This window comes from Anser cygnoides, chromosome 8 (assembly GCF_040182565.1).
Source record: "Anser cygnoides isolate HZ-2024a breed goose chromosome 8, Taihu_goose_T2T_genome, whole genome shotgun sequence".
Lineage (NCBI taxonomy): Eukaryota > Metazoa > Chordata > Aves > Anseriformes > Anatidae > Anser > Anser cygnoides.
Genome location: NC_089880.1, coordinates 22,048,486 through 22,061,177, shown reverse-complemented (window position 1 = coordinate 22,061,177; position 12,692 = coordinate 22,048,486). Strand labels below are relative to the sequence as shown.

The following is a 12,692-nucleotide window of genomic DNA, read 5'->3' as shown; positions in this document are numbered from 1 at the left end:
TAGTTGTGTTATGAACGGTGGCTGAAATCTGCTGTGTTCCCCTCATTCTGACAGCTTTTTCCACAGCTGCTGTTGATACATACTTTGTGAACTTGAATTCTGGGTCATGTTGCTCATGTCAAAATGAGAAGTCTGAAGCCTGTCAAAAAGTTGAAGAGTTTTCTTAGACTACTCGTGTAGATGGTTTTGGAAACAGCAGCAAGACAAATGTAAAGGTCTTATTAATAGGTTTATTCCTGTAACTATTGTCAGGCTGCAAATCTAGACAGATGGGTTCTCTCCTCCCTTTTCTTGCAATCTTCTGGTGCCAGGAATCTACCACATTCACCTAATAACAAACAGGGTCTAACGCATTATATGTCATTAACTGCCTCAGTCTACGTTGTGTGGCTTTGCCATTCTCCTACTGCAGCTTCTCATACTGCTCCTTCAAGGTGCTACACGGCAGCTACCTAGTTTAGTGATCTCCGTTTTCCGGCGTGGGAAGTAGAGTCTGCGATCAGTGCGGTCTACATCGATCTGGAAAACAATTATAGGCTGAAGAGTCATGTGCTTTTCTAGAACGAGTAGTAGCCCCTCCTGAGACGAGTGATGTGCTAAAAAAAGCTAATGAGTAGAGTACCACTTAGTATATAATGTTCACTATTTCAGTATAGTCGAACCTTGTGAAAAAGGAGAATTTCATTTTTGAAACAGCGTTAGGAATCCTGGCTATATAAACTTACTTCCCCACACTTGTGCAAAGAGCTGAATCCTTAAGCACTCTACTCACCAAAGGTGTTGTGTTCCAGCCTATTTCCTGGCTTTCAGTTTGTGGCTCTGAATATTTCTTTGTTGGCTCCAGTGCAGCATGATGAATAACATTCAGAAACTTTTCTGTTGGTTTAAGAGACAAATACAAATGAAAGGTAGGTAGTATGTTTAAAACCTAACAAAATACAAATCAATGGTGTGGATGTATGCCAGAGTGGGATGTCTCAACCCTATCCAAACAATAGCAAGACAGCCAAGGTGGGAGGCAGTTGGTTGTTTTCTCATAGCTATCACAAGTGATTCAGAGATTTCTTACCATCTGCAGGCTCTTCTATATTGTCGTGCCAAGACATAGGCTTCTTGGTGACCGTGTGAACTGAAAAAGAAATTAATTGCTTTAATGTGCATTTAGCATCGCAACCAGGTAAAGGTTATCTATCGCTGCAAACGTTCTTTGCGGTTATTTCCCCAGTGTGAGCCCAACTCTTTCTCTGAAGCTGTAAAGGAAAAGCAGCTTCTGAGAAGGAGAGTTCCCAGTTGGAAAGGGGAAAGCACGCCCTGGGTGCCATGGCTGTGGGTGCTGAGGGCGAGCTGCCCGGGGGTGCCTCACGGCCCGCTGAGCCCCGGGGGCCCCGGCGCGGCCGCCTCACCGCGTCTGAGCGGGTTCAGGCCGTGCTCGGTGCGCAGCCTGAGGCACCGCAGCTCCTTCCGCACGCGCTCGCCCAGCAGCCGGTCCAGCTGCACCGGGTCCGGCCGCTCCCGCTCCCCGCCGCGGGCCGCCATGGCTACGCGCGGCGTCCCGCCGCCTAGCAACGCGTGACGCAACGCCCGGCTCGGCCGCCCGCCCGCCTCCTACTGGCCGCCGAGTTAAAGCCCCCGGCGCTGATTGGCGGCGGCGGCACGCGGCCGGTTTGAACGGGCGGCGGCCCTAAGATGGCGGCGGCGGAGCTGCGCTGCACCGTGGCCGTGGAGGAGCCGCTGCCGGGCGGGGCGGCCCCGCGGCGCCGCGTGGTGCGGGGCGCGCTGGTGCTGCTGGGCCGCAACGAGCTGCGGCAGCCGGTGCTGCGGGTGCTCGGCGGTACCGGCAGCGGCACCGGCACGGCGCTGAGCTTCCCGCTGAGCGGCGACGCCGTGCGGCTCTTCGCCCGGTTCGCCGGCGAGGGGCGGGCGGCGGTGCGGCTGGCCCCGGGCGGCGCCCAGCTGCTGCTGTCCGACTGCCCGCCCGACGCCCTCCGCCGCTTCCTCCGCCTGCTGCGGCACAAGCTGGCCGCCGGGCCGCGGGGCGCCCCGCGCTGCCCCCGCCTGCTGGCCCGGCCGCCGCCCGCCTTCGCCATCATCAGCCCGCTGCGGGAGCGGGACGTGCTGCGCCGCCCCGGCCGCCCCCGGGGGGAGGGTGGCGGTGAGGAGCCGGGGCAGCGCCCGGCGGAGGTGAGGCCCCGGGATGGGGGACGGGGCGGGGCGGCCCCGGTGAGCCGCCGCCGCCCTCACGGTGCTCCCGTCCCGCAGGTGCCCCGTGCGGAGCGGCGGCCCCCGGCGAGGCTCTCGGCGGAGCAGGAGGCGGTGCTGGGCGCGGTGCGCAGCGGGAAGGGCGTCTTCTTCACCGGCTGCGCGGGTGAGGGCCGGGGGAGGCCGTCACCGGGGGAAACCCTCGGCCCCGAGCTGCCGCTTCCCGCGCCCCTGCGGTTCTGACTCCCCTCCGGGAGGGAGCGCAGCCCCGGGAGGGGAGCCGGGGGTGAAGGAGGTTTCCTCTGCCTCCCCCTAGGGACCGGGAAGTCGTTCCTGCTGAAGAAGATCGTGGGCTCCCTCCCTCCGAACAGCACCTATGCCACAGCCAGCACCGGGGTGGCAGCTTGCCACATCGGTGGCACGACGCTCCACGCCTTTGCAGGTAAAGGTCGGCCAAGCATCAAGGAGCTGAGGGCTCCTGCTCCCTACCCAAGAGGTTAGGAGCTTCCCAAAGCTTGCTTTCTTCTCCCCTGTCAGGGATTGGCTCCGGAAAGGCGCCGCTAGAGCAGTGTATCCAGCTGGCAGAGAGACCTGGAGTGCGCCAGCACTGGCTGGCCTGCCAGCACTTAATTATCGATGAGATCTCAATGGTGGATGGCAAGTTCTTTGACAAGCTAGAGGCAGTGGCGAGGTGAGTGATCGTCAGGTCAAACAACTAAAAAAAAGTGAGTTTTCCTATACTTTCAGGTTGCTTCTTTTCAGAAAGGAAAGCCTGATATCATAGCCAGCATTAGGACAGACCTTTAGCTTGAGATAAGTTTTGATTGTGTCCAAGTTTTCCCAGCTCTGGCTGTTCTGGTTGCAGTTTCCATCTCCAGAGCGATATGCTGTCTGTAGAGAGCTGAGTCTAGAACCCAGTTGTCTATTCTGCTCCTAGCATTTATTTCTTGTTTCCTGGACCAAGCTTGCTGTGTTTATCCCAGGTCAAAGCTGGATTTCAGCTCAGGCTCCCAGCACTTTCTGACTCCATGTCACAGTACCGGAGCTTGCACTGTGAACCAATAAACTTGTCTTGATGCTGAACATTGAGCAGCAGGAAGCAGCTGTAACAGCTACTGAGGAACAAAGACTAACAATGACATTTTGGGTGGATACACAGACAAAAATGAATGTACTGCTTAATTATTTCAACTGTTCTCATACGGCTGAGGATAGCCATCTTTTAATGCAAGTGTTTGAACATACTGACAGAGAAGTAACTTCTGAGACTTGACTATGGTCAAGTCCTGAAGGGCATTCAGAATTTCTCTTCTTTACTTTTCAGAGCAGTAAGGAAACGGGATGAGCCTTTTGGAGGAATTCAGCTAATCATCTGTGGGGACTTCTTGCAGCTACCCCCAGTGTGCAAGGCTAATGAAGAAATCAAGTTCTGCTTCCAGGTAGAAAGCTGTCCCTAAGCTTGCCCTCATACTTTGTCAGTCCTTTCTTAACAAGAAAATGACTTGCCAGGCAAAAAGCTGGAGGAAATGCATCCACATAAACATGGAGCTCACTGAAGTGCGGAGACAGACCGATAAGACGTTTATCTCGCTCCTGAGTGCAGTCCGTTTAGGCAGGTGAGGAGAAACTCTGCTCTCTTTCTGTTCCCTGCTGATGGAGCAGAGGCAAGAGCCATCTGTCACCTCTTCCTCGTGTTCTCTGTGAGGGATGTGGGGCTGGGGGCAATAGCTATGAACACATTAGTCAAAGTAAGGTGGTTTACTGTATGCTGCTATGGTAAGGAAGGACCCTTTCTAGGTTCCCTGTTTGCAACTTCTGCTAGGGAATGCAATGGATGTCAAACTGGCAATGGCTGGGAACGGACTGGGGCACACACTTGTGTGGCTCTCCAGCTTTGTGTAGTTACCTCTCTCCACCCTTCTTGGTTGGGCTTGCAAAGCCTGATGTAGCGATGTGGGAGTTGCTGCTGCTCAAGACACGTTCGTGATCCCTTTCAATAATAATCCCCTTTTTTGGATCCCCAGGTGCACAGAGGAGGTTACCAGTCTGCTGATGCAGACAGCTACCAACAGGTCTGAGCGTGATGGGATCCTGGCTACGCGGCTCTGCACGCACAAAGATGATGTAGAACTAACTAATGAGAAACGCTTGCAACAGCTATCAGGTGACCTTTGTGCAGGAAGCTGCTGGCTTCAGGGCTGAGCTCTAAGAGGATGCAATGGGGATATTGCGGTGACAGGAGGAATCGGTGTTCTGTCATGCACAGCAGTGCTAGTCTGAGCTGTGCGTGTAGGAGTTGAGCTGCCTGGAGAGAAATTTCACAAATTTCTTTTAAATCCACTTTGTTACTTCTTAGTGTGCAGTAGACAGTGAACTTACTGCTTGCAATGGGATAGGGTGGGTCACTAGTGCCTCCACACCCCTGCTTCTTCCTTCTGTAGCATTTCAGGCCATGGTCTAACCGATGCTGCTTGAGTTATCAGGCTGTTTCATTTTTGCCTCCTTGTCAGGACCAAGGATTCCTCCTTAGTTGTCTTTGGAGATCTGGTGTTGGCAGTGAGTGGAACTGGTTCTATGCTCAAAGTGGCAACTGATCAATTCCTGTTTAATTGGTGGTCTTTAATTCCCGAGCCTTCTCGTGCTCTGGGAGGTGTGCTGGGAGGAGGGGTACCAATGAGCTTTTCACTGTTGGATGTAACAGGGCTTGTGTGAAAGTGTCATACCAGCAGAGGAGAATGGATATTGAAAGAGGAATTGCTGTAAGAAATAAAAGCTGAGTCTCCTGCAAACACTGCATAGCTTATGTCCAATGGCTGTAATTTGTGACTCCTTTCTTTCCTTAACAGGAGAAGTGCACACTTTTGAGGCTTTGGACAGTGACCCAATGCTCGTGAAGTTAATTGATGCTCCGTGTCCTGTGGGTGGTAAAGTTGTGTTAAAGGTTGGAGCTCAGGTGAGTGTGTGTACGTATGCTTGTTTGGGAAAGTCCAGCAGATCAAGTGGTGTAAGAAAAATAAACAGCAGATAAATATATACAGTAGATTAATGTATAGAATGCAGATTATGTATGGAAAAACCATACCAACAGAAGACTAGCCCAGTCTTTGTGTCCTTTCTGCTTCGAATCCAAACAGAAGTTGACTTGATTTGAGCTCAGGTCCCTGTCCCATGGACAGTGGTGAGCACTCGGACTTTGACACACATTTCCCATCACGCACAGAAGCTTCCAGGAAGCAGAGGGTATAGGCAGTCCTTGCCTGCAGTCTCAGCTTCAGGTATAGCAGCCTTCCTGACCTGTAAGAGCAAGACACAGATTGCCAAATGTGAAGTACTGGGCTCTTTGCTGTGTGCTGGGGCTGTCAAAGCAGAACGGGTTGTGTTAAAGCAGCACCACTGGGTGCCTTTGGAAGGTGTTCCTCAGCTGTTCCCAGAAACTATACATGTCTAAGCTTGTTGTCATTTGGGAGGAGGAAACCTGTTCCCTGAATCTGACATTGCAGCTGTGGACAGAAGCAGCTCAAGGGAAAAGTGTTCAGTGCTGCAGAATGATGTAGCTGGGAATCCTAGGAAGGGAAGGCTGTGCAATAAATTCAGTTTAATCAGAGATTATGCTCTATTCTGCAATAGGATAACATGGCCGTGCTTACGCTTTCTGGCTAGAAGCTTAGCCAGAGGTGGCTAAACAGGCTAGAAAGGGATTTTTTTTTTTTTTTTCCCCCTGTAGGTGATGCTAGCTAAGAATCTGGATGTGTCTCAAGGGCTGGTGAATGGAGCACGAGGAGTTGTTGTGGGGTTTGAAAGTGATCAGAAGGGTAAAGTAAACTCTGTTTTCTTAAAAAATAAAATAAAATAATGGACTACAGATGACTTGTTAATTTTCTTTATTGTTTAAGAATAATCTGAGGGAAAGCAGGGAAGAGATCTCTGCAGCAAGAGGTTTGTGGTTCTCATGAGCTGCCATGTCATCTGCTGCATCAGCTGCAGCCTAATCTATAAGGCCTCCCATGTTTGCTTCTCTTTATTCTCTGGATACGTTTGCTCATTTTGCATTTCCTTCTGTGCTGTTGAAACAAGTCTTGGTTGTTTTCATTTTTCTCAGAATAATGTTCTGTTACCTGCAACATGTATTTCTCTGCATGTCAACTGATAAATTATCTGACTTGAATTCATCTGCTTAAGTAAGTCCCAAATTTAATTTCAGGACATCCTACTTAATGTGTGGGCTCTTTTTTTTTTTTTTTTAATGACGTTTTCTAATGTAGCCCTAAAACTCATGAAAGACTGGTATGGGATAGAAGAAAAAAACAGCTCTTAAGGCTGCTGGCTTCCTGCTGTTGAGTGTCAGGAATACACCCTTGTTTTTCTCCTATTCCCTTTCCTTTCTATTCCTACAGGGCTGCCTAAGGTGAGGTTTCTCTGCGGGGTCACACAAGTCATCAAAATGGAGAGGTGGGTCTTCAAAGGGCCACCTGGAGTTCATCTGAGTCGCCAACAGTTGCCCCTAAAACTGGCATGGGCCATTTCCATTCACAAGAGTCAGGTGGGTGCTCTTATACAACTATCTAGAGGCTCGTATACTGCCATAAGCCTTCTCTCCTGGGTGAGCTTGCATTGCTGGTAAAATGGGAAGGAAAAATGAAAGGCCCTTGTGGGGAAGCTCTGGGGTATGTATGTCTCTAGTTGCAGGGAAGGCAGCATCTCTCCTGTTCGTGATGCTTGTCTATAAGCTTAGTTTGGTAGGCAGTAGTATTGCTAGCCTGTCTTTGATCCTAGAGTTTCCATAATGGTGCTGCTGTCTACATACTTGGTGTTGGACTGTAAATCAGCAGTGCTTAACTGCTGTGGGCTGGTCAGGATTGTGTTTCCTTGTTAGTTATCAGCATTCATGACCCTGAGGTTTGCTTTGTGTACCCAAGGAAGCTGCAGTAGTCACAGCTGTGCTATTTGGGCTAAACTGTCCTTTTGATGCATTTTTTTTTTTTAATGTAACTCACACAGTTCCTACCTCCCTGGAATACTTCATACAGTCTGATAAACTCCTCTCAGTATAAGAGATCTATGAGCTTGTTCCCAAGCTGTTGTAAATTTTGCTGCCTCCTGTAATTTCTCTTGATGCAGGCAAGGCGTGCCAGGACTAACCCAAACCCTCTCTCAGATGGACTGCTTGAGAATGATGTCTCCTCCAGTTAATTACTAGGAGTGGAAACAGCGGGACTTCCTTCCCTGCTGTGTTGGGTTCATGGGATTTGTAGAATTTCACACAATAACAGGCTTGTAAGAGTTAGTGGATCCTACTGTCTGATAGCAATTTACTGACTTTTCTTTCTGCTGTTTCCCGTCCTTTAATCAGTTAAATATATAGTCAAACAAGGGACCTCCTTTCTCATCAGGCTTGTACACTGAGGATGGTACAGCCTTTGACAAACTCACACGATAGGTTAGTATTGATGCAATGTGGTGTTCTTTGTGTGTGCTGTATAACAGATTTCTCTCTCTTTGGTAGGGCATGTCTCTAGATTGTGTGGAAATCTCCCTGTCTCGTGTCTTTGAAAGTGGGCAGGCTTATGTAGCCCTTTCTCGAGCCCGTAGCCTTGCAGGTCTCCGTGTTCTGGATTTTGACCCAAAAGTAGTGAGAGCTGATCCTTCTGTGTTGCAGTTTTATAGACAACTGAGACGTCATCAACTTCTAACCCAGGTAAAGAAAAATCCTGTGCCAGCAAAGAGTGCCTTGTGCAACCAGGATGACAGGTGTCTGGGCTGAGATGCTTTATTTTATTTCTTAAGCAAGATCGTTCAAACTAAAACTTGTAGTGGCAGGAGAAATGAAACCACAGGGAGGGGGAATGTACTAGGGCAGCTCTCAGCAGCAAAATCTCCTGCAGTGTTGGGGTTATATAATGCTTCCTGGCCACATGGGTGGAAAAAGGGGGTGGGTGGGATTCTTTGATCCTCCTGCTGGAGTAAGGAGTAAAGGGGAACAAGAGGAAGTGGCAAACAAGAAATCTCTAATATTTTTTCCTCCTCCTCAGGATTCACTACGTACCCATTCAGATGCTGATGAAAAAGAGAACTGGAAAAGCAGCTGAGAATGCTCTTCTGGCCTCTATGAGGCGTCAACACATATGGTTGAGTTGCAGCAATCTTGCTGTTGAGTATATTTGATAATGTAGATGAATTCAAAAGATATTTTTTTAAATGTTTGTTTCATTCAGCTGACTCTGGATGTATAGAAGTGTCCCTGTCTTGTGCCTCTGAAATCTAGAAGTCTTCTGTAGCCCCTTTCTGGGTCCACAGTCCCAAGCACTTGTGTGTCTCCAGTGTGACTCTAGCAAACAAAATGACTGAACAAGGATGTTGCTGAGGGACCTTCCTATGGTTCTGTCCTGGCTGCATTTTTATCCTGCACATATGTGGACTGCGAAACTTGTATTTTTTTTTTCTTCAAGTATACCACAGCTGGGAGATGGGAAGTTTGTGTCCCCTTTGCCTGAATGATCTGGACCTGTTCACTAGAGCTGCTGACATGAGGGGAAAGCAATGCAAAATATCTGGAGTACATGTGATTCTCCTGGAAGTGTGGAGCTGCCAGGAGCTAGGCTATTGCTTCAAATTGCATGTTGGGATGTTTTTGCATTTCAAATGTTTAACACCAGTAGGCTTTGCACAACTTCATCCACAAACAAAACTGTAAAAAGTTGTGTAATCTATTATGCTGATACATTCATTTTGTTAGCCTGTTGTGTACGGGAACACATGATTTTATTTTTTTAATCCTTCCAAGATGAGCTGGCACTGTTAAAGTTAGGAACAAGTCCTACATTTTCTACCCATAATCATGGACCCACAAGAATTGGGAAGATCCATTACCCTGGAGCAAGAAGGGAGTGAGCAGAGAGAGGTGCTGATGGGCCCCCCTTTTGTTTAAGCACGTGAGGTTCTTTCAAAGGGGAGGGGGTTTGTTAGAACTAACACATAGCTAGTGAGGTGGAAGTTGAGTGTGTAATAGGGAGATGGCCAAGGACATGGGAAGTGAACCGTAACCACTTTTTTCAGCAAAAGGAGGGCTGAACAGAACTAATGTACTGTCTTTTTAAAGCCTTAATAAAGGAGAAGATTTAGCCTTTGTATTTCAGCATATTGCTTAAGTAACTTGTATCTTTTTAAATGTTTAATATGCAGAAATAGTGTGAAATAGTAATGTCTGTTAAAATGATGTTTACTCTTGGGTTAGACTGTTACAAAGGATACACCAGCCATTTTTTGTCATACACAATACAGTGATTTATGGACAGATGAGAAGAGTAATGAGATAAGAGATTTTAAAGGGTTTTAACCTGCATTAAAGTTCTGTAATAACAAGATAACTTAGAGTTTAAGAAGGGTGATTATGCACAATGCAAATAAACTATTGTGATCTTCTTGAAGCAGCTGCCTTAACCGCCGCTTTCATGGGTTAAGGACTGACATTACCAGTTGTGTGTGTGTGTGTTTTTTTTTTTTTTTTTTTTGGTGTTGATGTGAGGTTAGAGCTAAACATCAGAACTTATTACCCCTTCCAGGTTTAACTTTCATGTTAATATTAAATATATGTGAAATATTAGGGTTGCCCTTTCAGAGGTGAAACAGTGGAAACAGAATAGAAGTGGCTTATGATGGCTTGGCAGTTGTCCTGAGGCTGAAAGGGGTTTGTCTCTGTAAATTTTGGATGTTCTCACTCACTCCCAGCTAAAGCAGATGTAGGTTGCAGGTGAAGACTGCTATTTAAATCCTAAAAGGGGCAGTCAGGACAAATATGAGCTGTCAGCCTCTGTCATGGCTCCACTGCAGTCAGGATTGTGATGCTGCTTTTTTAATAGAATAAAACAGCCATCTCTATGAAGTAAAAATCTTCTTACAATTAAATTGTTTGCCAAGTACCTTCACAGGCAAAACAGACTCAACTTGAGGAAAATAAATGTGATTTGTTACCAGTTAAAATATATTTGAATAGTGAGAAACAGACAAAAAAATAAACAGAAAAACACTTTGCCACCACCCCTATTTTATTTACAGACTCAACTTCATTACTTTGCTACCACCTCCTCTACCCTACTGCCCCCTGTGGTACAGGAAGAGGGAGAACAGGAGCTGGGGTCGGTCCATAACAGATCCTCTCAGCTGCTCCGTGCTCCTTCCCCTGCTCCAGCAGGACTGTCCCTACAGGCTGCTCTGCCTCAGGAAAATCCGCTTGGGTGTGACCCCCTCACAGGCCTCAAGGGAGCCCCAGCTGCAGCGCGGGGAGCACCTCTTCCCATTCCTCCTCTGTCCTTGCTGTCCGCAGGGCTGTTTCTCACACGTTTTTTCCCCTCACATCTCACTGCCATGAGGTGTTTTTCCCTTTCTTCAACAAATTATCACAGGGGCACCACCGATGTTGGGGCTGGGCTGTCGTGGGCCTACTGTGGAATTGGCTCGACCCAGTCCTGTCCTGTCAGGCCCTGGGCAGCCCCGGCCACCCGTCACAGAGACCCCACGCACCAAGCACCAAGTGTGTAGGTTTCCTTTGAAATTGCATCTCTACCCTCTCCTGTAGCTGCTTGTACCATCTGCACCCTTGAATACACTGGGTAAGTCTGGAGGTGCGGTGGTGTGCCAAAGGGGAAAGGGCCTAAGACGGAGGGGATGGACATCCCTGTGTGGTGGGTGGCAGGGGAGAGGTGCAAGGGCTCTGGAGCACCGTCAAAACGAGAGACAAGCTGAGAGGGTGTGTGGCACTATGGTGAATAGCTGTGGTTTATTATAGTCCCATAAATATGAGGGAATGAACGTTGTCTCACCACTTTCACAAACTGTGGAGAAAGTATTTAAACGCAGCTTTTGCCTTAACAACCACAGCTATAATAAAGTGAATTAAACTACATGTTTGATTCATAATTGGTATTTCTGTTACCACAAGTACAGCCATTCTCTTTCCAAATACATTAAGCCATAGGAAACTGCTTTATGTTGCCTAAAGTTTCATAATACATTTATGTGTTATTGGAAACATAATTCACATGCAGGGTGTTATTAAAACCCGATCGGCTTCCAGTTTAAATCTTTGTACAGTGATTTAACTCCCTTCTCATTTTTATGTGACATTTTCATAATAATTAAACATGAGTACGTCCTTGCAGTCTGTACCCAGAAATTCTGTGGTGAGCAGCAAAGGGAGCAATATTCCTCTTGGTCTCAGATGCTATAACGTTATTGAGTCCATGAATTAGATTCCCCTATCCCGAATTGCTCTGAATAGATCAAACAAATGCTACTCTTAAGTAATGGAAATACAGTACATTAAAGGCTCTGCTATGAATGCTAATAACATTATTTTTTCTCACAGATATTAAAAGTCTCTCATTTTGTATTATACCACTTGGTGACATGCAATTGTCTTCTGCTGCTAAATCTCAGCAATTGAATTATTAGCATGAGAAAAGACCTGAGTTACTAGAGATTGCATTTAGATGTGTAAAATCTCTATCTCACTATTTCCTGTGTGATTATTTTATGCTTGTTTCTCTTACAAATTATAAGGATTCTGAAAAGAATTTTTAGTTAGGCTACTAAATTATGAAATCTGGTTATACGAGCAAAATAAGTTGATAAGTCCCATGGTAAACTTCACTTATAATTATTGAATATTCTGCTACCTAAATTAAAAAAAAATATGGTGTCAGTGCAGGTGGCTATCAGATGTGACAAAGAACCTATGAGAGGCCTTCGGAATGGCAGCTGAAGGCCAAGTAGGCACCTAGAACATCTTAAATAGTACCAACAACCTATTGGCAACTGAGTTAAGCTCACAATATTCCAAATGTAACCTGAATGTGTGTTTTTACTAAATTGTTTGCTGTAATCTTTTTGCAAGAATATAGAACTATGATAATAAATGCCTCCGACAGAAATTTGAGTGTTTTTTTTTTTGTGTGTGTTGTTTTTTTTTTTCCTAACCATATGAAGTCTGGCACTTTAGGGGGTTTTCCTCGTATTATTTACAATAAATAAATAGGCACCCAGGTTGATATGCACATGAATCACATCTTCCATATACTTTTCCTAAGCCACTGAACTATATCAATTTTCTGTAGATATACAGTATTTCTTTTTTTTTTTTTTTCTCTTCATAATATTATTAATACCCTGAGATTTATAGGGTCATTTGCCCTGCCTTTCAGCTGGGGGCTAGAAGCTAGTCTAGGTCTTCAATGATTCTGGATCCTGCTTTGCTTATGGAAAGTTCTGTGATTCCATACTATCAAATATCAGCTTAGAGAGGATTTAATGTATTTTGCAGATGAAGCTAGACACTCAGTATAGGTAAAACTCCTTAACATTGTAACAGCTAATTTTTCACAAAGGAGAGGCAACACACATCTCCAGGTGAAGACTGCATGGGTTTATATTAAATGAAAATCATTTATGTGGATTAATACGAGAATAACTTGGTTTAAAAAATAGCTTTTAAATTTTAA

At 46.6% G+C, this 12,692-nt stretch overlaps 2 protein-coding genes across 2 annotated transcripts; one reads left to right on the top strand and one right to left on the bottom strand.

Annotated features, from left to right (window-relative positions):
* Positions 1-82: 82 nt before the first annotated feature.
* On the bottom strand, positions 83-1,595 carry CFAP144 (cilia and flagella associated protein 144). The gene is made up of 4 exons (XM_013177887.3): positions 1,404-1,595; positions 1,070-1,129; positions 773-876; positions 83-519 (listed from the first exon to the last, which is right to left on the bottom strand). The coding sequence occupies exons 1-4, from the start codon at positions 1,534-1,536 to the stop codon at positions 430-432; spliced, it is 387 nt and encodes a 128-aa protein (XP_013033341.2). The 5' UTR covers positions 1,537-1,595; the 3' UTR covers positions 83-429.
* A 65-nt stretch (positions 1,596-1,660) lies between these two features.
* On the top strand, positions 1,661-9,623 carry PIF1 (PIF1 5'-to-3' DNA helicase). The gene is made up of 12 exons (XM_048059036.2): positions 1,661-2,181; positions 2,260-2,365; positions 2,516-2,641; positions 2,737-2,890; positions 3,524-3,638; positions 3,709-3,815; positions 4,224-4,363; positions 5,046-5,152; positions 5,924-6,011; positions 6,594-6,739; positions 7,703-7,894; positions 8,229-9,623. Exons 1-12 carry the CDS (start codon positions 1,687-1,689, stop codon positions 8,283-8,285), a joined length of 1,833 nt encoding a protein of 610 aa, XP_047914993.1. The 5' UTR covers positions 1,661-1,686; the 3' UTR covers positions 8,286-9,623.
* The last annotated feature ends 3,069 nt before the right edge of the window (positions 9,624-12,692 follow it).

Excerpts from the sequence above, each read along its gene's own strand:
- CFAP144 (XM_013177887.3), bottom strand. The coding sequence starts at position 1,536 with ATGGCGGCCCGCGGCGGGGAGCGGGAGCGGCCGGACCCGGTGCAGCTG. Across the intron at positions 1,130-1,403 it reads CCTGAACCCGCTCAGACGCG|TTCACACGGTCACCAAGAAG; the intron begins GTGAGGCGGCCG and ends TTTCTTTTTCAG. Across the intron at positions 520-772 it reads GCTGGAACACAACACCTTTG|ATCGATGTAGACCGCACTGA; the intron begins GTGAGTAGAGTG and ends ATTGTTTTCCAG.
- PIF1 (XM_048059036.2), top strand. The coding sequence starts at position 1,687 with ATGGCGGCGGCGGAGCTGCGCTGCACCGTGGCCGTGGAGGAGCCGCTG. Across the intron at positions 2,366-2,515 it reads CTTCTTCACCGGCTGCGCGG|GGACCGGGAAGTCGTTCCTG; the intron begins GTGAGGGCCGGG and ends GCCTCCCCCTAG. Across the intron at positions 6,740-7,702 it reads TTTCCATTCACAAGAGTCAG|GGCATGTCTCTAGATTGTGT; the intron begins GTGGGTGCTCTT and ends TCTCTTTGGTAG.